This window comes from Sinocyclocheilus anshuiensis, unplaced genomic scaffold, assembly GCF_001515605.1.
Source record: "Sinocyclocheilus anshuiensis isolate Anshui unplaced genomic scaffold, SAMN03320099.WGS_v1.1 scaffold2012, whole genome shotgun sequence".
NCBI lineage: Eukaryota > Metazoa > Chordata > Actinopteri > Cypriniformes > Cyprinidae > Sinocyclocheilus > Sinocyclocheilus anshuiensis.
In genome coordinates this window covers 598740-621939 of record NW_015555967.1, presented here as the reverse complement: position 1 = coordinate 621939, position 23200 = coordinate 598740, and the positions used below count along the sequence as shown (strand labels likewise).

Sequence of the window (23200 nt, the reverse complement as noted above, 5' to 3'; positions counted from 1 at the left end):
TTTTTTTTTTTGCTTTGACATTTTCGGAGATGTGAGCTCCAGGGCGTCAGTGGCCAGTCAGCGCTCATGAACCCGTCGAGAGCAGCCTCACCTCGGCCAGATCTTCTGGAATTTTCCACTGGCTCTGATGTCTCTATAGTGGTTAAACATGAGATATAATTAGTTTAGGGTAAATGTAAAGGGCAGTCTTTTGTCTCATTAATCTATTATTAGTTCCAGGACAAATAGTTTTGGCTGAGGGCAAAATCTCATCATGTTATATTTTATGTAACTTCAATGATGTAAATCAGAGCGCTGCCTTTGTTCTTTTGACTGAATTGCCCAGCAACTTTTATGATGGCTGTTGTTTATTGAATATTATTATTCAATAAATACTATTTTATATAAATAATAGTAGTGTTTAGTATTGGGAAGCAGTGTGTTTATGCGTGATGCTGATTTTAGTTACATTGTTCCGCCATTAGATGTCGACAAGAGACAGAGTCAGCTGTACAGACATTTATATTGAAACAGACTGAAACAGGGTTGTAAACAAGGAAGTTCTTTTTTACTGTCAACAACACCTTGTAAGATGCAGCCAACAAATGCTCTGAGCAGCGCTGTCATCGGAAATCACCCTTAACAGATGAAAGGATAATACGACAAAGATAACACTTTCCTCAGCGGACATTCAAACTAATGTTTTATTGTGAATATGAGATTGAGCTGAAGAATGAATGCTGTATCAGATGCAGGTAATCACACTCGCTCAGTCCATCTCTCTCTCATAATGCTCTAATACACTGAGCTTTTAATATAGTAATACAATAAGTTTTCAATGAAGCAACTCAACGTTCCTTCCTTACTAGTTCTAAAGTGATGTTTTTTAATTAATAACAGAGGCTTGTCTCAGCTGATTTTCCCCTTGTCCAAATACCCACACTTGCGGTCTTGGCCACTTGAGAGCGTGTGCGCGCGACAGCAAGACTGTCCCAGGTCTTAAAAACGCAGAAGCGCAGTGCTCTTAATGCACACTAAATCCACACTTCTCGAATACCGCTCCGGAGTGTTATATGTCATGTAAGTAGTAAAGTGGTCCAGTACAAAGACCGCAAGTGCGGGTATTTGGACAAGGGGAAAGTGTCAAACTGAGATTTGAATCCGTGGTGGAAGGAAGTAGTTCTGCACAAAAGAGGGTTTTTAAAGACACTCCGTTGTTGTTTCTTATGTATTTACACACTCGTGTATACTGTAGTATAAACGCAATATCACACAAGTAGACGTGAGATATGGCTGTATATCAGCACGCTGTGATTACCTACGGCACTCGACCTACGGCACTTATTTTATTTTATTACTTATTTTAATAACATCTTAGATTAACACTTTTTTCACAAAACTGTTTATTTTTCTATTCACACTAGGGCTATTCATTGAATAACAAATATAATTAATCTCCTGATTTCAGAAAAAAAAAATATTAATCAAATGTTGTGAATTTTTTACACTCTAAAATAATTCCCAAAAAACCCTTATGTAAGGTACATCAAGTCATTATAGTGTCCAAAAAATAAATAACATTTTATTAAAATTAGTGTTGCATTTTTATGATTTGGCATATGCTTCTATCCACAACTTTCACATTTTATAATAATCTGTGTACCTGGGAATCAAACCCAGCACCTTTGGCCTGACAGCACTATGTTCTACCAGCTTAGCTTTAGGAACATCATACAAAAACACCATGGTACATATTGGTACACATACACCTCTTTAACTGCACCATACTCTTCCATTTTTAAACCTGAATATAAGCACTGTACTCATTCAAACGGAAGCACACACAGATGCATGCATGTGCCTGGGGAATTGGTCTTTTTAGCCAAAGCTCTGTCTTCTTCCACCCTCTGAGCTCCTCAGTTAGGGCCAGTTAGCTTGGCTAGTGCTGAAAGTTTAATCCCTCCCTCATAATGCTGTGGGTGCCTCTAAACAGAAGAGAGTGGCCTCGGGAGACGGCAGCCTGGCTCTCCTCTCCCATCTCACTCGCTTTCATGTGTGGGTTAACTCGCTGAGGTGGGAGGATCGGCGAGGGGTGCTGGCGAGAGCTGGAGCTGCTTTTTAAGCCGTGGATGTGTGTGGGGTCTGCAGGGGAATTTGGCATGACTGTCTGCATGTAGTTTGGCAGGTTTAGACTGTACAGGGGCTGGATTTAATGATGCCAGAGAGAGAATTCGATACAAAAGACAGAATAAGAGGAAAATCTGTGTTTTTTGGTGCATAGACAGTTGACTCTGATGCAACCAGCATCCACCAAAAATAAATAAATAAATGGTTTACTTGAAGCCTGAATGTATAATGCAGAATAAGTCTAATGCCTTATGGACCTTATTCAAGGTAGACACCATTTAATCATATGAAAATGAAAACAAAGCTATGCAAGGATAGTTATACAGTCTGTTTAGTTGGTTGTGCTGTTGTCAATCACCACAAAATGTGAAAATACTTTTTTATAACTACAAAATAACTTCAGAAACCATGAGTTATGAAAAGTAGTATGAAAGTCTGAAAAGTGACCTTAAAGGGATAGTTCACCCAAAAATGAAAATTTGATGTTTATCTGCTTACCCCAGGGCATCCAAGATGTAGGTGACTTTATTTCTTCAGTAGAACACATATGATGATTTTTAACTTTAACCGTTGCAGTCTATCAGTCCACACACACACACACTCTCTCTCTCTCTCTCACACACTTACACACACACACACACACACACACACAAACGCTCACACACAACCCACACAACGAAACAGGACAGTTTGTCCTCATGTGGTGTAAAAAAGTGGGATTGAAACAAATTGGTGTAAAAGGACTTAATAAACTAAAAGGCAGTGCTGTGAATAAGCCATGAGTCATGGTAGTCAGCTGTAGGGTAGGCGTTACAGACCAGACCGACTAATGGAAAACATACAGTTTATTAAATTAACGTCCTCACTGAACTCTTTTAGCACATTAGGGAAAATTTAAAGGTGAAATTAAATTAGGAAATTAACAAATGTATTAGTAGAAACATAAACGTAATCAGATTTATTTTTATCTGTGTGTTTTCCTCTAAATAAAAGGATGCTGGTTTTCATGGTAATGTATTGATTGTCTGACCAAACAGAGGTTGAGGTGTGTGTGTGTGTGTGTGTGTGTGTGTGTGTGTGTGTTTATCTTTTTGTTTTTCACACCTATCTGTCTTCCCGCTGGGTCGTGTCCTAAATCTCCTTCAGTCATTCATCAATAGCTTCTCCTCCTGCTTCGTTAAAGCCTTCTTTAATGACTTTTATTTGATTATTCATGAGTTTGTTTAGTTGATTGTTTTTTATCATGCTGTGACCTGGGGGGTGCATTTTGGGAAATAAAACCAAAGTGTGCACACAGACTTTGCGTAGAATGGAATACTAGCATACTGTTTAATGCACAGTATACTCAAAATATTATATTTAGAGTATTTATATTATTATATATACTGCTCACACACACTGCACACACGCTAAAGTCAAGCTGCCTTTTTCATTAACAAAAATAGTGTAATAACCCCAAAACTGTGTAATAACCCTCTCAGATAAAACATATAAAATTATATTTATATCTGAGAGGGTTATTACACTATTCTTGTTTATGTATATACATATACAAAAATTGTGTAATAACCCTCTCAGATTATACAGTATTTACTAAATTTTATTTAACATTGACTGTGCAGTATATGTAGTTATATACTGCAGAAATAGAATGACCAGTATGGTAGTATGCCATTTTGAACACAGCCTTATCCATCTTTGTTTATCTTCTTTGTGGCCAGAAACTTGCTCTCTTGTTATTTGGGGTGTAGGGAAACAGTTTATTGTTATCACAGTTAAGCTGGACTCAGCTAGACCCCTATGCATAGCTCTGTCTTGCACGCACAAAAATACTCACACACATAGTTTTTAGCAGGCTGAACAGAGGGAATTGTGGGATAAAGCTCTGAATTCACAGATGATGACAGTGCAGTGTCTCAGAGTAATTATGGGGTCACCCTGAAATTAACACAGAAACATGAACTCCCGTTCTAAAATGATTGTTCTCACGGACAGCTTAACCGCCAGCTCCAATGGCGCTGTCAAGAACAGATCAGCTAAGAATAGATTTAGCTGCAAATCATTCCAGAATTCCCTCAGTCAGGGTATTACAGTTTGGAGTGGATTAACTAAGAATAGATTAATAAAGAATATCATTAAAAAAGTCAAATTACCTCATACTAGATATTATTGTAAGCCAGCGTCCGGGAAGCTACTTTGAAACTAGCTTGCCAAGCTGCATGCTACTCATAATGTAAAGGAGCTAAACTACAGTCAAACTGCCTCTTTGAAAAAGGAGATACACTACACTACAAGCTGCTAATAAACAGTAGCTAACTATGGGGCAATATCTTTTTAAACATATACCTTATCATTTCTAACTTAATCAGAGCCATATTTTGGCACATAAACTATGAGGGGTTTTGAATAAATAAAAATTATAATTGAGTTGAAAACCTGATGAATTGCAGCATTTAGCTAAGTATCCTGCTATAATCAATTCACTCAAATCAATGACTTTTTAATCTGTTTTAGGCTGTTTTTTTTATTTTTTATCTTTCCATGTTGTCCAATAAGGGAGAGGGCATTTATGAGGGCACGCTTCTTTATTGCTTCAGCTCACTTGGAAGTAAAGCTGCTTCACATTGCTACAACAAGTGGCTTAACTAGAGTTGGTTCTAGCCTTTCCTGAGTAAATGAAAGTAAATGGATATAAATCATCTTTACCTGCAGCATGGAGTCATTCTGCACATGCTATAAAGAGCTGCTTTGTCATTGACAAACAATAGAAGACATTTGCATGTTGTGATCACAATGGATTGTAGGTAAATATCCACCTCATCCAGCGCTCTTTTTGTTTCTGTCATATAAAGTATTCTGTCACTATTTCGGCACGAGAAACTGCTACAGACAATTCAGTGCGTGAGTGAACTGTCTGCATGAATCAAACAATTTTGTACCTTTTTGCAAACCAGTTCAGCCATTTAGATTAAAAAGAATGATTCAATCATGAATCTGGCATTGATATACTGGGGTACAGCGGTATTTCAGTGGGGCTCATACCCAGTAAAAAGGGTCTAGTGACGCCCCTGGTCTCCACAAAATCAAAACTGCTACTTTGTTAGCGCACAGTTTACTCTGTAAGAGCACATTGCTAGTATTGTAGTGAAAAAAATAATCCTTGCAAGTTAATCAACAGAAAAAAATTAGTTTGTCTTTAGTCGAATCTGAAAAATTGCTTCCCCTCACAAATGGCGGTCCTTCTCTGATAACCTCAGTTTGACATCCTTAAGCATCCATAACCACTCCCCTACAACCATCAGTCTGCTGAGATGGGGAGGAGGTGTGCTAGAATCAAGCCTCGGTCCTCGATTTTTTTCTCATTTAATAATCCGTTTCACTTGAAAGCATGTCACAATACTAAAGTCGGTAGCAACTTCCAGTTCACATGGACTTGCGATGACATTAGCAAAATTTTTTGGGTAAAAGAAGGTCCATGAAGTATGAAGCACAGTTTACACAGGAGTAGGGTGACCAACCATACGTGACATTTTTACGGGACACGTCCTGGCCAGGATTTCTATATTGCTTAAAATATCCAGGTTTTGGCTGTTTGCGCTGCGCAGGCAGAACATTGTATGACATCTAAGTACCGTGAGAGCTATAGAGAGCAGACGGCTCCTTATGCTTTTGAATCGCTCTCGCGGTACTTTGATATCATACAATGATCGGTCTCTGCACAGCGCTGCTTCAAGTCGAATGAACACATCTAATCCATATGCGTATTTGCATCACTTTGACCATTCTCTGTAGATCCCACGCGGGCCACAATTGGTCGATTATGTACAATGCCTGCACATTATTGATCAAGCTACTTTTCGACCATTACCTTCAGTAAGTATTAAAACAGGGAAACAAAGCCAAATATAGAAATCCAGGCCAGGACGTGTCCCGTAAAAATGGCACGTATGGTCACCCTACACAGAAGTCACTTTCAAACCAAAAAGCTTTCTGTTGGTCATTGCAGATTCAAATTCAAATCCGCATCACCAACTTGAACAAATTGTGAAATCAGTGTGGGGAAATCTTTAACCCTCCTGTGAAATTCCCAATCCTGCGGATTCTTATTGAAATGACTGCATTTTGCAGTCTTGTTTGTTGACTGCTGAGCTAGCTGAGATACTTTTAAGGCTAATTCAGACTGCACCAACGTTGGCATTGGTTTGTGATTATTTTTGTGATGTTCAGTTGCCGTTTGTCGGGTCGTGATGTGAAAAGTGACGCACTGTCGTTTGGTGATTTGTCGGCATCTGCCGGTGCAGTGTGAATTAACCTTTAGTTAACTTCTCGCCAACATTGCTGTTAGCAGTGTCATTTGTATGTGCATTCGGTTTACTTGAGAACTGTATTGGATTATGTTTGGACTTTTTTTTTCTCAACACCGAGTTATTTTTCCCATGTTGACACAACAGCTAACGTTGCACAAATAATCCCAAGTGTCTTCTAGTGTGTTCTATGCTTAGTTAACCACCGACATACCCTGGTGGACCGGCTGAGTCTGACAGCCTGGCCAGAAGTCATGTCTACAGCGCCAGTGGCGGGACGTCAGGGTCTCGTGGTGGCCCATTTGTTCAAATGCCACTGCTCCGATGTGCCTTTTCACACTTGGCTCTGACCATTCGTCTGGCTGAACGCACCCCCGCGTCTGTCCAGAGGGCGGTTACTCCATCAAACAACCCTCCTCTCTGCTGTGACAGCAGGACAGAAGGTGCTGTGGGCACTCGTTGCTGACACAAAGTTAGACAAGGCTGTGGGCACCGTGTGCACAGATGGACCTGGCCCAGCTCAGCGCCATTCACGCTGAGATTCCCAGCACAGATGAGGTAATGCCAGATATCACATTCATGCGAGAGGAATGGCTCATTATTAAAAAAAAATGCTCCGGAACAATCCATATGTGTTTGAGATCGCATGCATGGTCATTGCTGTGCGTAAGGGCATTTAGACCCCCGCTTCGCCAGACAGGAGCAGGCTGCGTTATTGGCTACTAATGTACAGGCCATGAGAGCTTCATGTCTTTATTACAGACTTCATCTCAGTCCTTTAGTACTCTAGCCCAAGGCTTCTCATTATTCACTTTGAATGACTGTGACGTTTACCTCAGTGTCCGAGGTAGTTGATATATTCGGGGTGCAAAATAGACTCTACCGGTAGTGATGATAACTGTGAAATTAAGTGTTAATCATATTAATACTGCATAATATAGTAAATAACCCAGCAATGGTTGACATCCAACATAGTTTGTGGTGGTATTTGCATCTTAACACTGGTTGTCACCCATCATTAACTGGAAGAAAGAAGATGATGCATTTTGTAGCTACTGCTGCCACACAACATCATCATCGGTGGAGATGCAATTGAGACACTCTACCCGCACCCCAAAAAAGTGTGCTCGCCAGTATTGGAATATTTTTGAGTCTGCAGGAAGTTCTTTTTGTGTGCTTTTGTACAGTTACGCTCATATTTTTAATGTGATTTATTGGCCCAAAAAGAGAAAACACTAAATAAACAAAGTGAAAAATTCATTTAACAGATAAAAGTTTTCCTCCAAATTCCTGTAAATATCACAATAAAATTGTTATCATGAATTTGTTTCTTTTTGTATTGAAATTCTTGTTAGAAGCATAATTCAACATTTGATTAAATCTGTTGACAATCAAAGTTGACATGAAATACAATTGGGAAGTTGATGGTTTAGTCATTTTTATGTTTTCATTGTTTCTCATTTTTGTAATTATTATGCATGCTCACAATAATTCTGAGATTATCTGCTTAATTTGCAGTCACACATTGCAGGACCATTTAAAATGAACTTTTTGAAAATATTGATATTGATGACATGTTATGAGTAAACTACCTGTAATTTTTTTCAAAGAAATGGTGACAAACAGAACTATTATTTGTTTATGTTCTTTTATTTAACTTCTTGTAAACTGAAGCCTTGACTGCTGGCTCAAATGAAAAGAATAATTTATTTAAACCATTTCATGGAAAATTATACCCTAAAATAAATAAATAAACTAAACAAGTGAATGGGAATTATGAAATATTTTTCAGTTCAGGGTCACTTATTAGAACAGAAAGCGTTCTGTTCTAATAAGCGACCCTGAACTGAAAAATATTTCGTAATTCCCATTCACTTGTTTAGTTTATGATGAATGTATTTGATGAGATGTGCTGACTGACTGATTCATGTCATAATCGTTAATGGAGCCTTGCACTATTAAGGAATCTACATGTAGCTAAAAAAGCACTTTCCATATTCACTCCATGTCACTAATTGGCATTTGACTGTCCCCCTGCAGTTGTCAGAATCGTGCTGTTCCCTCCAGGGTATTGTTTGGTTTAGGCGGTGCCAGATCCTCGGCAGGAGATTGTAGATGATGTACAGCAGCGGCTGATGGCTCAGGGCAGGCGGTCACACCTGGAGGTGATAGTAACGACTTTAGACTGATGGAGAAGGTTGGAGCCGTTACAGGATCATGTAGTGAATCAGTGCTAAATTGTGAAGACTTGAGACAGCGGTTGTTATCCGAGGCTGTTTTTGGATGACAGAGGTCGGACCTAGTTTGGATTGTACAGCTGGTGAATGGATAATGTTTATAAAGGGATTGAAAAGATAAAAGGCAGTTTAAATGGGAATGTTGATTATATTATAGAAAGCACATCATGTAAATAGTTTTTGACATTTTATGAAGAAACCATGAGTGGTGCCTGGCTGAGGTAAAGTGATCTAATTTATTTGCCAGTGGTGAATGTTTTTATGTTGAATGTTGAAGTTATGTCTATTTGTTATTGGAGATTTGTTAACACAGTAATCTATTTAGATTTGTTGGTTTAAAAAAATTGAAAACTTGTTGCTAGTTATTTTATTTTCTAATTTATTGTATTTATTTTATTAATTAATGTAAATTTTATTCATTCATGGAACTATTGTAAAAGCACATTTTGAACATCATTATTCATCATAAACTTTAGGCCAAATGAGTGCAATCATTCAATTGGAATTCATAGTTTGCAAAAACAAAAAAAAAGGCATCTGTATAATTCATAGAATTAATTCGGATGTATCTACTGGTAATTCAGATGTATCTCCTTGACTTGTCATTATGCTATTAATAAAGTAAATTGTAAAAAAAAAAAAAAAGCATGCATATGTAAAATATTTTATTTGGTATTTCACATTAATGACACCTTTTTCAAAAAATTTAATTAATTAAATAAATAAATATTAGTATTTTGAATCAGTTTTTATTTTAATATTTGTTTTTCATATTTAGTTAAAGTTTTAATAATTGTGTTGTGTTTTGTCATTTTTAGATTTTGTGTTTGTGTATGTTTTTATAGTTTTATTAATTTTATTTCAGTTTTAGTTATTTTAGTACATTAGAACATTTAGTACATTAAGTTAAACTAAATTAAAATAAGTAATGTTAGCCTTAGCAAGGAGAAGTTTCATGCTGAAGTTTAATACCTGGCAAACAGCACTAAAAGAGCATTATGATGTCATGAGAGAAATATTATTTTGGAGAGAGATGGATGAATCTCTATATCTCATTTCCTTGGATTAGTGACTTTGCCCTTTGAGCCAGTTCAGGGTCACTTTCATATCGACTGAGCAAATGCTAAATTTCTGCTTGCAATTCAAATCATCTGTACGTGCCTTCGCAGGTTTTTATCGAACTCACCTCAAGAGTTGCATTAATCTCTAAAATGGATCTGAGCCCAAACCCACTGCTGAACGCATCAAGCATGAGGACCCGAGCAGAACGAGAAGCGTGTGTCAGAGTCACTTTCTGTAGTGGACGGAGAATGAGGGATGTATTATTGAAGTGCACAAACACACATTCCTCTCGATTAGGGTCCCTTTGCATGCCCTTTTAGCAGTGAGTGCTTTATTGGCAGGTCCAGTAGAACTACATTTCCTCCGAACACACAAAAAAATCCTGCTTCAAACTAGCAGGCATCCGTCAACGAGAAGCAGAAGAGGGGCGTACGTTGTTTTACTCACAGACTTACTGCTGCCCCTGAGGGCCTAACCTAGCCCACACACAGCTAATCAGCAAAGGCTTCGCGTGGGCTTCTTGCACTCAGCTAGGCCATTTAACATACACAAACACACATTCACAAGAAATTGTCTGTGAGTGATTTATGAACTGACCATATCCAGTTTTATCAATAAGGCTTTCCCTCAGAGAAACAGTGTTTGTGTAACTGTGTGTTCTGGATCATCAAATGCATGCGGCCCCCACAGCATTAGGAAGTTCCCTGGTGTCCTTACAGGAAATTAAATGTAGTCTTTGGTGTTTTCGAAGGATAGACGACAATCAATTAAACATCAAAACATTTAGATGCTAATGTAATGATGGCTCAATTGCAGGCTTCTAATTTGGAGAGTGTGGCTCTGAATATCATTTGCAGTAATCTAAAAAATATTTAGCATCACTCTTTGGCAGGATCAATGTCAGGGTATGGGACAACCGGAAACGTTGCCCCAAGGCCCTAAAATGAGGGGCCCCATAATATAATATACGGTTATAGAATATAGACACTATGTGGAGTTTTTCACTGTTTGTACAGGAAATTGTATTTTTATTATTTATTTTATTTTATTTATTATTTTATTTATTTATTTTATTTTATTGAAAATTCCAGTAAAACTATAATATCTCGCTTAATAAGTTAAAATTTTTTAAAGTTTAAAAATTCCAGTACAAACTATATACAAACTGAAGGCTTCTCAGTGTCTTGATTAATATGAAACTGCTATAAATATAAATAAAATGATTAACCAAATAAAAGCTGCACGATAAAAGTACCAGCAGCAATAATAAAAGAATTAGAAAAGTTTTTTTTTTTTTCATCTAAGTATATCAAAATGTCACACTGCTGTCACTTTCTGATGTGTCATGTCAACTGACCGTTAGCACAATTTGACATGCCATTTAATATCTGAAGGGCACATTTTGTCCTGTCAGAGATCTTGATCACATGACTGGGAGACATTTTCACTAGGTTACTGAGCGAATATCATAACAAGGACCTGATCTTGATGAGCTCGGAAACCTTTTACCTGGGGAGCTGAGAGAGCATGCTGTCTTTTTCTTGCTGTCTTCATACGCTCTTGATTTATTACCACACGCTGGCGGTGATGTAACAGCACCTCAGCAGGTTATACGCGTGTTTGTGTGGCTGTGTATTTGAAGGTGGGGGGTCAAATAAAAACTGCATATTTATGAAGTTCAATTGCAGCCCCACCAGGCGAGGGTGAATCTTTGGCCTTAATTGTGTCTCATAAATATTGATAGGTTAAGATATGTTGGCGTTCCAACACATTTACACACAAGCAAAACAAGATCTTCATAATACTGCAAGTTCCTCACGTGTACCTTTCAGAGATGATCTCTTCTGGTGTTTGGTTTGGTTTTTCGTGCAAAATATCATTATTTTGTGTGTTCCACTGAAAAAAAATACAGGTCATACAGGTTAGGATTGGCATTTGGGTGAGTAAATTATGACAGAATTTTCATTTTTGGTTGACTAATGCCGAGTTCACACTGCATGATTTTCAAACTCGTCAGATCGCCGTTGTTTTCACACTGCGTGACTATCTGAGGTAGCAGTCAGTCGCTGCTGTGTTCACATTGCACGATGGATCGGCGACAGGAGGTTTCACATTGCATGACTTCACAATAGGAAGAATCGCCGACAGCTCTGTCTGGTCCGCAAACTACGTTTCACAACAAAACACACGCGAGAAGTGATAAGGAAATAACGCGAGAACCCTCGTGCGTCAGACCGGAGTTCTCGAGCAAGACTGGAATTATTAAAAAAATATATATGTAGCCCGCAAATTGTCTGTGAGCTGATTTCCAGCTACAAGGAGAAAAAGAAAAACAGATTATGCAGGAGGGGGATGCAGGGAACAGGGATTGGGTGTTCTGCAAAGAGTTGGAGGTAATTTTGCAGTAACTGTTATGCTGATGTTGTGGCTGGTCAAGCAAATGTTTGTGCTTGTTTCTGTATAATTATATAATTGTTCATATATCTATTAAAATACTGATATTCTGGTCTATAACTCCTCCCCGAACTTCCCTCTGCCCTGTATCTTGGTCTCTCATTGGCTGTAGGTCATCGCCGATGTAGTTTTCAGTCAGAAATCATTGAACACAGTGTGATTGTGAATCGTCGACAGCTCCAGATATTTAGCATGCCAAATATTTCACAGGCGTCGGCGACGCATCGGCGATTCCCTCAGATCGCGTCTTTGATAATTCACACTGCGTGATTGTCACTCGCGTGAACGAGCACCGATTTGCCTCCGATTTCGGGCATTTGTCGGCGATTTTGCAAAACCTGTCGAGTGAAAAAAGTGAAAAATCAGGCAGTGTGAACTCGGCATAACTCTTAAACCCAAGGTTGTTCTAGGGGAATTGGGTTGGAAGTCTCTGATTTTCAGAGAGTTTTGAGTTGATATTAGTGACAGTAGATGTTTATATTGCAACAAAGATTAACAGAATGTAATTATATGAATGTAATTAATGAGTGATGACTACCAGTAGGAGTGGAGACAGTAAATCGCCTTATGAAACAGTTGGATGCTACACTCAACTGCTAAGAACCAACAGTAAAGCAACTTGCCGGCATCTTAATAATTGTACATTTCTTGGAGTCGGTTAAGTGACTACTAACAGTACATACTGCTTACATACTGTAAATGCATTTACTTGCTGAAGTGTTATTCAGTGACTTTGGGGTTGTTGATGTCAGATGTCTGCATTTATCCACGACTTTCGTGAAGTAGAGCTGAAATCAACATGTCTCAATCGTCTCTGATCCTAAATCTGATGGTATTAGATGCTGTTACTCTATTTTGTCATTGAAAATGTTTAATCTTTAGTGCAGGAACATTTGGTTTTGAGCTCTGGATTTTGACACATGAGGTCTGGTGTTGCGTCAAGTCCAGTGTTTGACTCATCTTCCTCTTCCTTCACCTTTTCCTTAGTCAGGTTCTCCTGCAGTTGGTAATTTTCCACTCCAGGTGTTTTGTGTCCAGGTTTGGTGCTTTTTGGATGATTAGCTGTGCTTTGGTTGCCATGGAGATGCCGAGTACTTGAAGACCAGCATACGCTGGATGGTTCTTTCTTGGCTCTTGACTCTTGATTGCTTTGTAGAATCTTCCAGCTCCTGCGAGGATGCTGCCCAGATGTTTCTGTAAGATGGGTTCTGTTTTGCCTGTGCAAACGTACATGTTTTTCCTCAGCTCTTCAGCTGTGTGTTCTTTGCGGCTGTGCACACATTTACTTTAGCATACATTTACTTCTCTATAAAGTCTCAAGGCTTTGATCAGCAGAACGGAGCAGTTTGCTCAGGGCCTGTGAGGAGACGTTTACTTCATTCTCGATTTTGTCGATGTAGATCCTGGGACAACGGTTGTCACTTTAAAGCAGTTCTACAGCCCTCATAGTGTCCAAATTACACTCACAACGCCCACACACATTGGCATTCTGCTGTTGAGAAGTCAGCCTACATCTTTTCAAAGTTTTTTTGACTTGTGTCTGTTGGCAGTCAAACTTTTTTTTTTCTGGTTCTTAAACCCCATCTGACAGTCTTTTAGAAAAACTTGCTGCTATCTTGTTTTTATTCTGCAGATTTTTGCAAAATTCAGAAACCACTTTGAAATTGTCAGGTTTTCCTCTGGATTTTTGCAAAATTCAGAAACCACTTTGAAATTGTCAGGTTTTCCTCTGGATTTTTGCAAAATTCAGAAACCACTTTGAAATTGTCAGGTTTTCCTCTGGATTTTTGCAAAATTCAGAAACCACTTTGAAATTGTCAGGTTTTCCTCTGGTTTTCATGTTAAAATGTAAACAGACATTTAATAAGCCGGTAAGGGAGTCTGTATTCCAATGCAACATCGGTCATTGTGCCAGTTGGGTTGTGCTTAAACCATTTATGATCAATCCATACCACATATTTTTCCACATGTGTAAAATCCGAAAAATACTGCAATGCTTCCACGTGGGCTTTTAACTTTTGAATGAACCTAAATGCGTAAACATATCTTATGCTTTGCCTGCATCTCACTGCAGTCACATACTGCATGTAGTTTGAATCATATTGTGGTTTTAGATACTCTTTGTAACAGCTTTGTTATTGTTAACTTAATCTAAAATGTTTAAAAATCATATTTGTTAATTTGTTAAAGGGTTAGTTCACCCAAAAAATGAAAATTCTGTCATTAATTACTCACCCTCATGTCGTTCGGAACACAAATTACAATATTTTTGATGAAATCCGAGAGCTTTCTGACCCTGCATAGACAGTAAGGGATCTACCACATTCAAGGCCCAGAAAGATAGTAAGGACATCGTTAAAATTGTCCATGTGACATCAGTGGTTCAACTGTAATTTTAAGAAGCTATGAGATGACTTTTTGTGCACAAAGAAAACAAAAATAATTGCTTTATTCAACAATTCTTCTCTTCCTTGTCAGCGTTCGCCACCATTCATGAGAGTAACATGATGCAAGTGTGTGGTGCTGCTGACGTAGAACACGCATGTGTTGTGCCTTGTTTACGAGCAGAGGAATGCACACATATGCATCATGGTACTCTCGTGAATGGTGGCGAACGCTGATAAGGAAGAGAATAATTGTTGAATAAAGTTGTTATTTTTCTTTTCTTTGCATACAAAAAGTATTCTCATAGCGAGTATGAACCACTGAGGTCACATGGATGTCCTTAGTATGTTTCTGGGCCGTGAACGTAGTAGTTCCTTTGCTGTCTATGCAGGGTCTGAAAGCTCTCGGATTTCATAAAAAAAACATCTTAACTTCTGTTCCGAAGATGAATGAAGATCTTACGGCTTTGGAATGACATGAGGGTGAGTAATTAATGACAGAATTTTCATTTTTGGGTGAACTATCCCTTTAATATAAATATTAGATGGAAAAGTTAAACTTTATAAACTTAAAAGAAAATCAGAAATATTGCCAAAGCAACTATCTGAAATAAGTTTAAGATGAAGTAAAATAAAAGCTAAATAGCTTTAATAGCTAAATGCTTGGTATTGGATGCCTCTAGTGTGCGCATATTTCATGCACAGATACATGCAGTGCACTGTAGATTAGTCATTCTGGAAGCTGTTTCCAGGACCAATTGTGTATGACATCATCGTTCTTAAATCACTGATTCCTGTTACCCTGTATGACTCCAGAATTAAGTGTCTCATTATAGGACGATTTTAAATTGGTCTGTCTCTGTATACCCAGTGCCAGTTCATAACGTCTTTTTGTGCCAAAATGGTTGTAAATGCTTGCCCTCGCATTCCTCATAGATCATTATGTCGTGTGGTTAATTCCCAGCTGTAGATGTATGTCTTTAGCTTAGCGGGGGGTGGGGGGAGGTGATTGTGTCATAGACTGTCAGCAGCAGACAGTTATTACGCCCAAATGCCCCCATCTACTCTAGCGAGATTGAAACTAGCACGGTTAAGTCAAGTGGAACGGAGGGGAGGCAGGAACCAAGAATCTAGAGCAATGGCACGTCGGGGGGAACTTAAAATGAACACACAGAGAAGGAGATATTTCAACCAAGATATTAAACAAACATTAAGAGAAAGATTATATACAGTGGAACAAATGATATTTAATTAGATTCATGTTTCACATGTTTATAGTTGATATGATTTTTAAACCTCAGGCAATACTGTAATTACCTTTTATTGTGTTCGATAGTGTTGGTATGCATGTTTTACTGTCAGCAGTTAATGATATCTGTCTTTCTGCCTCTGTCTCTCTCTCTCTCTCTGTAGGGAACTAATGAGCAAATCGCAATAGAAGCACATGTTGCACTAACATCAGGATGAAGTTCTTCACCGCACAGTGTCAGCAGGCCTCTTCTGTGCTCCACTGAGGATACGCACACCCTTGCTTCCGCAAAGCCCTTAACTTCGGCATCGCTGGGGTGCCCTGAAACTCTTCGCCCTTGCCTGTTTCATATCTGTCACCCATTGCTGGGCTGCCACTCACCCCAGCTGAAGCATGTCATCGGTGGGTGTGGAACGATCACGGCGGGAGACCGCCCGCTCCTGCCCGCACCGCATATCTGACACTTGCCTGGTGTGGCTGCTGGGCTTGGCACTGCGCTTGGCGCTGTCCTCCTGCCAGCGGGCAGACCTCACCGCCGCCAAGCACCCTATGGTCACCACAGGCTATGGGAAGCTTCGGGGTGTACGCAAGGAACTGAACAATGAGATTCTGGGTCCGGTCGAGCAGTACTTGGGCGTCCCCTACGCCACCCCGCCAGTAGGCGAGAGGCGCTTCCAGCCCCCGGAGGCACCAGGCTCCTGGCAGGAGATCCGTAATGCTACCCAGTTTGCACCAGTGTGCCCGCAGAACATCCATGGGGCGCTGCCAGAGATCATGCTTCCCGTATGGTTCACCGACAACCTGGATGCTGCTGCGGCTTATGTACAGAACCAGAGCGAGGACTGCCTTTACCTCAACGTCTACGTTCCCACAGAGGACGGTAAGTTTCGTAAGCCCACATAGGTTAATCTATGGTACATTTATGTTCCATTCATGTTCATTCGCACTTTAAACATATCTTCACACACACAAAAAACATAGCATGTTCATCCTCCTCAGCCCAGTTCTGGTGATTGGGGGACTAATCATCACCTGCATTCATCTGGAGTGATTCTGTCCTTTTCTAGAGCTTACTGTAGTGGTCTGGGGTACAAAGAGATTATGGGATGTAAAACAGAAGATTCAAACTCATTTACAACCATTACACCTCCAAATAAGACACTTTCTTCATAACCCGTTCTCCGGATAACCTTGGGATCCTTCTCTTTTTGTTCTCCCATAAAAGAAGCAAATCTTTTGCTTGTGATCGCATATAGGGTTTAAGTTAGATTACTTGGATTTAGTGCATACAAAGCGGCAGTTGCCAGATCTAAAGAGAGCAAGAACTCCTGTGAGCGCAAGAGATATTTAACATGCTCCAGTCAGTGATTGTTACTGAAACTGCATGGGCAACAATCTGAGCATGTGCTAAAGTCTCTGATAAATGGGCCTCGCTGCAGTTGTAAATGGGTTGTGCAGAGACTGCTGGGTAATGTCTCACTGTGCCAGCTCTCAAAATGGGTTGTCATAGTCATGGGAGTGTGGCAGGCAATGCGTGTTTGTTTGAGAGATGAACGCTCTTCAATGATGAAACCATATGCACAGGAGGGCTTCTAATGCTAATAGCACTTTTGTGTTTTAGCAACTCTGTGTACTCTTTGAGTGTGTTAATGTGCCTGTCCATTACAGTGAGTCAGTAAATCAGTCTTACTTAATTTGTAGATATACATTTACTAAGTGCTGTAGATTGCAGTTGGATGATGCATCCGTTCTAGGATTTCAGTCTTCGAGCAGCTCAAATGATGTGGCTCAGAGAAATACTTTTTGCCAAGTGATCACAGGTTTGAATCTTGCTCTAGCTTTTTAAAATAAAATAGGTTGTCAGGTTACACTTTGTTTTGATAGTCCACTTTAGACATTCTACTAACTATAAGTAACTTTGCAACTACATGCCAGCTAACTCTCATTAGAGTATTAGTATACTGTTAGGTTAGGGTTAGGGTTAGTCTTAGGCTTAACAGACTAAGTTGTTAAAAGACGAATAAGATGATATGTAGTTTCAAAGTTACTTTCCAGTAGACTGTGTGTTAAGAGACCATCAAAATAAAGTGTTAGAAGATATTAACCAAACAGTCTACTAATACTCTAATGACTAATAGTTGATATGTAGTTGCAAAGTTGCTTAGAATTAGTAGAATGTCTAAAGTGGACTATCAGTGGACTATATCTAAATCAGACCACGACATGTTTGTTTGCGTTTCGATTTGTGATTTCATTGGGACAGAGAGCATATTGAAATAAAAAAGTAACATGTTTAGTTATTATTGTTCAATTCTCAGCATAATATCCTCATCATTTAAGTATGAGTAACATAGTTGAATTTTGAAGTCTCCATTTGCTCTCCATTTAATCTTGTTGCTGTCTAGGAGAAGAAATTAAGACATTAAAATATCTCATTTGTGTGTTTTCTTTCCTACCAGCTTTCTTTCCAGTTTTTCAGCTGTAGATCAACATGTGAAAATTAAAAATAAGAATGAATGAGATATATAATTAGTGAGTAATCTGGATCTAAGAGAATTTTCACACATTAAACTTGGAAACATCTAAAAGTGCATGTGTTATTTACACACAAGTTCAAAGAATCAGCTTCTGCGAACGGAAGTAGATTTTTTCCCTAATAAGATATAATAAGAAAATCTGGGCCACATAACAAGAGAAGATATTTTTTCATAATTAAGAAGATGAATTGCATGTACACACAAGGGAATCTGTGATTGTATTGATATAGTTGCAGTATTTTTTTTTACAGACAGCAATGCAGTGGGTCTGCAGTGTGCATGCAGAAAAAAAATTACCTCATTGAAAGTGTGTAAATTCTTCAGATGTGACTTCAATGCCACTTTTGCAGTGTTAAGATTGGTCTACAACACTAAAAAAACACCCAAACCCTCTTTTTCACAGCAACCCCGAGAAACAGTTTTCCACAGTAAGTGATTAATGCATCTGACAGTGTTGTGGAGGTGTACACGTTCTCCACACTCATCGCTTCCCATGTTTATGTGTGCCAAGCACCGCTGCGTTGCTAGTGAGTCTTATCAAAAAATCGTCCAGCACACACTCATTGATGGGGATTCCTACACAATCACTGCGCTGAGAATCATTCACAGGTTTGGGAGGGATTTAATGGATCTGGACTTTCACTCCATTTCAGTTTAACATTTGGTGCGTGTTTAGTGTGGGACTTTTGGGCATGTTGGTGAGGATGTGAGTGTAGTTTACAGCCAAATGGTTAGAAGGCACTGTAATTATCTCATCTATCTCTCCTTCTCGCTCGTTCACTCTCTTTCTCAGGTTTTTCCGAAATTGTTGAAGAAACCACAAATGTGATGATCCTTTTGCAAAGGATCTCCTTCCTAAAACCCATTTATGCTGAGTGTTAAAAATTAGTATGCATGATATTATAAACAAAAATGGTTGCCTTTTATTTAGCGTTCTACTAAAAATATTGTGATTACTACAATTTATTATATTATATAGAAAACTCAGCATTCATTTTAATTCAGATTTTTTTTTACATTTTTATTCTGATTCTGAGCTGGCAATATGCATTGCATAGACAGACAGATAGATAATCATAAATTTCAAATGACAAGCATCTTCTCACCTCTAATCTTCTTTTGTATTAGAACATAAAAGTGATCACTCTCTCTATGAATTTGAAATTGAACAAATTAAACATCAGCCACAATTGGTTCAGTCAGTTTATGTGATTAAAGCTTCATTGGAAATGCCAATATTGTTTCATTTTTATTACAATGCTTGCCAGGCTGCATTATATTGATATTCCTAAATATTTTGTGAGGAATTCTCGCACAGTTTATTGCTTCTGCTGAGAGTGCTGTTTATTTGCTCATTCTGGTTCCTTTGTTTAGCACCAGATGAGGCAAATGTTTTGTTTGTTAGTCTATTTTTATCCCTCTCTTCCCATTTCTGCATTTTCAACTCAGATCACTTAATATATAGACTTCATACAAATTTGTTGAATGAATTTAAAGTATCTTGCATGCATGTGCATCATTTCAATAAGTGTTTTTTTAAGTAATTTTATTAAAAAATCTTCCATCTGTACATTGTTAAAATGTTCAAAAATCAGGCATGTGGCATTTGACTCTGAAAAAAGGTGAGGTGTGACTGCGCTTCAGAAGCAGAGGTGGGGCCGTTTCTTGGTCACGTCAGGGGAAATTTGATTTCACCCAGACGTGTTTCATCAAGCAGATTGAAGCGTAACGCTCACTTCTCTTCATTCAAGGCTGCGCTCCAAATAAAAAAATCCCTTTAATACAATCAATAAGGTACGCAGCTAAACAAAAGGATGGTAACAGTTCAATAGTCAGTTGAAGCTTGGCAGCATTATATAAATGTAGATACGCTTAGAGGCTCTGCAGGTTGGGAGAATGTTGCTTTTGGGGTGTAGGGATGTTGGTGAAGGTAAATAAATAAATAACCTGTTGGTCGACGCTGCAGAAGAACTATGGTGTCAATAGCTTTCGATGCAAGAACAAACCTCAAACAAATGCTGCTATTTCTGCTATCCTAGCAGCCCTTAATCGGGTGAAAATTGGATCAGGATTCTTCTGCGGGGGAACGAGAGATGGAGAGAAAGAAAGAGAGAGGCAGCAAAGGAGAGTGTGTGTATATAAGATGCATACACTCCTATTGTCTTCTCATTCTCATCTAATTGGCACAAATATATAAGATTTGCTCTGTTGTTTGTTTGAAAGGAGAGGTTTCTGCCACTGTGGGTCTGCTGGTAAGGCTGTGTGTGATAGAGATGCTGAATTATGGCCCGCGCTGATCAATATTCAATCAATGATGCTGGTGATTGATGACCCGGCCGTGACACACAAGCATATGTGCACTGGCCATGCTCTCCACACCCCTCATTACCATTCTAACGCAGAGTTTTTCAATGAACACATTCAGTATGTACAAAATATCTTGAAATTATATCCCAGTAAATGTCAGAATCACACAGCAATTTCATAGAGACGGCATTTCTTATATAATGACAGGGAATCTGTTGTATCTACAGTTAGTGATCAGGTTTCAATTTAAAAACAATCCAGGAAAGACAGAAAAATGGCAAATTAGATCTCTTTGAATGAGCACTCAGTCATTTTTGATAAATTGATGTACACTGTCATATCAGTATCCAAAAATTAAAGCTAAAATAATTCAGTTGTCAAAAGAACAAATTTTTATTTTTAAAAATCATGCAAAACAATATTATGGTTGATAATATTTCTAATATTTATGATGGATAAATGTTATTAATTCACCCACATTGACAGCTGTGGGAAAAGTTATTTTTGGACCCTGCACCAGTTATTATAATAGACAAGAATTTGACTATTGAAAAGATTGATTGTAATGCTAAAACTGACTAAAACTATCTCATCTAACTATTCCAAAACCAAACTATTGTATATCAAAAACATGAAGCAAAAATGTACATATTCCACTCTCATTCATATTTTATGTCATTACTGTACAGATGTCTCATGTGCTTCTATTTTTATTTTTTTCCCAGTGACATTATTAAAGTGAATATGGATTCTTGTATAGAAATTAATGGAGCTTTTATCATGGTGGTTATAAATATTGAAATCCTGTCTTTTATATACATGAGACAATCGCCAGTTTACTCTAGAATGCAATAGCGTGCATGTTAGCTGGACCAGCCTGAAAAATAGTCGTTTTTAGCTTTTAAAGCTAAAAAGGCTATATTATCATATTGTTGTCAGATTTTATTATTGGTTATTGAAACTTAATCTTGCCTAAATCAGATTTCAGTCTATCTACATTGTACAGCTACTAGAGAACAGCTTCCTGGGGCTGTTATCAAGATGGCCGCCCCGAGTGAACTGACTTTTCCTAACAGGGACAGGGATTTTAAGAGAAATATCTGAAACAAAGTTAATGCATAACTGAGAGCAAATCTGAAGCAGCCTCTGAAAAAAAAGTGAATGTTTGAATTTGAATGTTATGATAGCTGTGGATCGGCTTGATTCATGAACTATAAACTCATGCTGTTCACCAACAAACACAGTTTCACAACCATGCAGCTGTTCGGAAAAGCAGAACGCAGGGCTAAACACATCCAGAACACTGCATTCATGCAGCTTCTGAGTGAGTGTGTGTGTATTCATACAATGTGACAGGATAAAATGTGTTTGTATTTGTCTAGTCAGTGGAATGTTTTGAACCCAAGCCCAGGGCAGATCAGATATCAGTTATATTGATGTGTTTGGCCGCAGCCGTGTTGTGTGTGGTGGTTTAAGAGCTGTGACACGTCCACCTCCCCACAGTGCACAACAGCTGGCAAACCTCTACGATACACTCTAAAAAAAATGCTGGGTTGTTTCAACCCAACATTGGGTCAAATATGGACTAACCCAACTGTTGGGTTACATTTTTACATTAAATGTTGAACCCAAAAGTTGGGTTAGTCCATATTTGACCCAAAGTTGGGTTGAAACAACTTTTTTAGAGTGTATACATGTCTGCATCACAGCACAAACGCCCATATAAACCCAATCGCAGACATACATATGTGCCTAAAGCCGTTTTGCCACAATCATGTCATGTAGGGTGTATCATGTACACACACACATAGTGTAAACAGTCATTTCTTACTGTAACAAGGTTGTAACCAATGCTGTGGATCATGACAATCTCCTGCAGGCAAATCTCCCATTATACTGTGTCCTTCTCTCTCTCCCATATTTTTTTTGTACTTTTCCCCCCTAAGTACAGTACAGTTCAGCTGCATACGAAAATTTACGTTGCTGTTTTCCCTATTGGATCACTCCAAACAACTGCGGGCAATTCAGTAAGAATTCATTGTGGCCACTGATAGCGGCCCTTGTTTGCACACTCTGTTTGTTATTGCACCGCCTGAGTCATATTGAACTAAACAAGTTGTGCAAATCAGGTAACATTGCATATGTGTAACAAAGTCTGTGCTGAATGCTGTATGCATGATGCAGTTGCTACTTTTGTGGGTCTTTTTTGAGCTCTTGATAGTGGAGGATGAAGTGCTAGGTGGTTTGCTAGTTTGTTTGTTTTTGTTTTGTTTTTTTTGTTTGTTGGTCAAATCTCACAGAAGTTCACGTTTCACTCCAAAATCAAAAGGAAAAAAAAGTAAATTTTCATATATCTGTCCAAATTGTCATTACCAGAATGTGTAATTAGACATTTTACTGTAAGTATTTTATTGTGTTTCTCATAATAATCAAGGGTGATTTTTTTTTCCTTTATTAATGTGATACATTATAGATGACTGCAACACAATGATTTGTAATTAAATCAACATAAATTAAAGGCAGTACAACAAATGTGTGTGTGTGTGTGTGTGTGTGTGTG

At 38.5% G+C, this 23200-nt stretch overlaps 1 protein-coding gene across 1 annotated transcript in view; it reads left to right on the top strand.

The window, feature by feature from the left end:
* LOC107675989 (neuroligin-2-like) overlaps nt 1–23200 on the top strand; it is an 86215-nt gene that overhangs the window by 11127 nt on the left and 51888 nt on the right. The window contains exon 2 of the mRNA XM_016470504.1: nt 15961–16676. Coding sequence (XP_016325990.1) covers nt 16190–16676 — 487 coding nt within the window. The 5' untranslated portion in view covers nt 15961–16189. The remainder of the gene's footprint in view (nt 1–15960; nt 16677–23200) is intronic.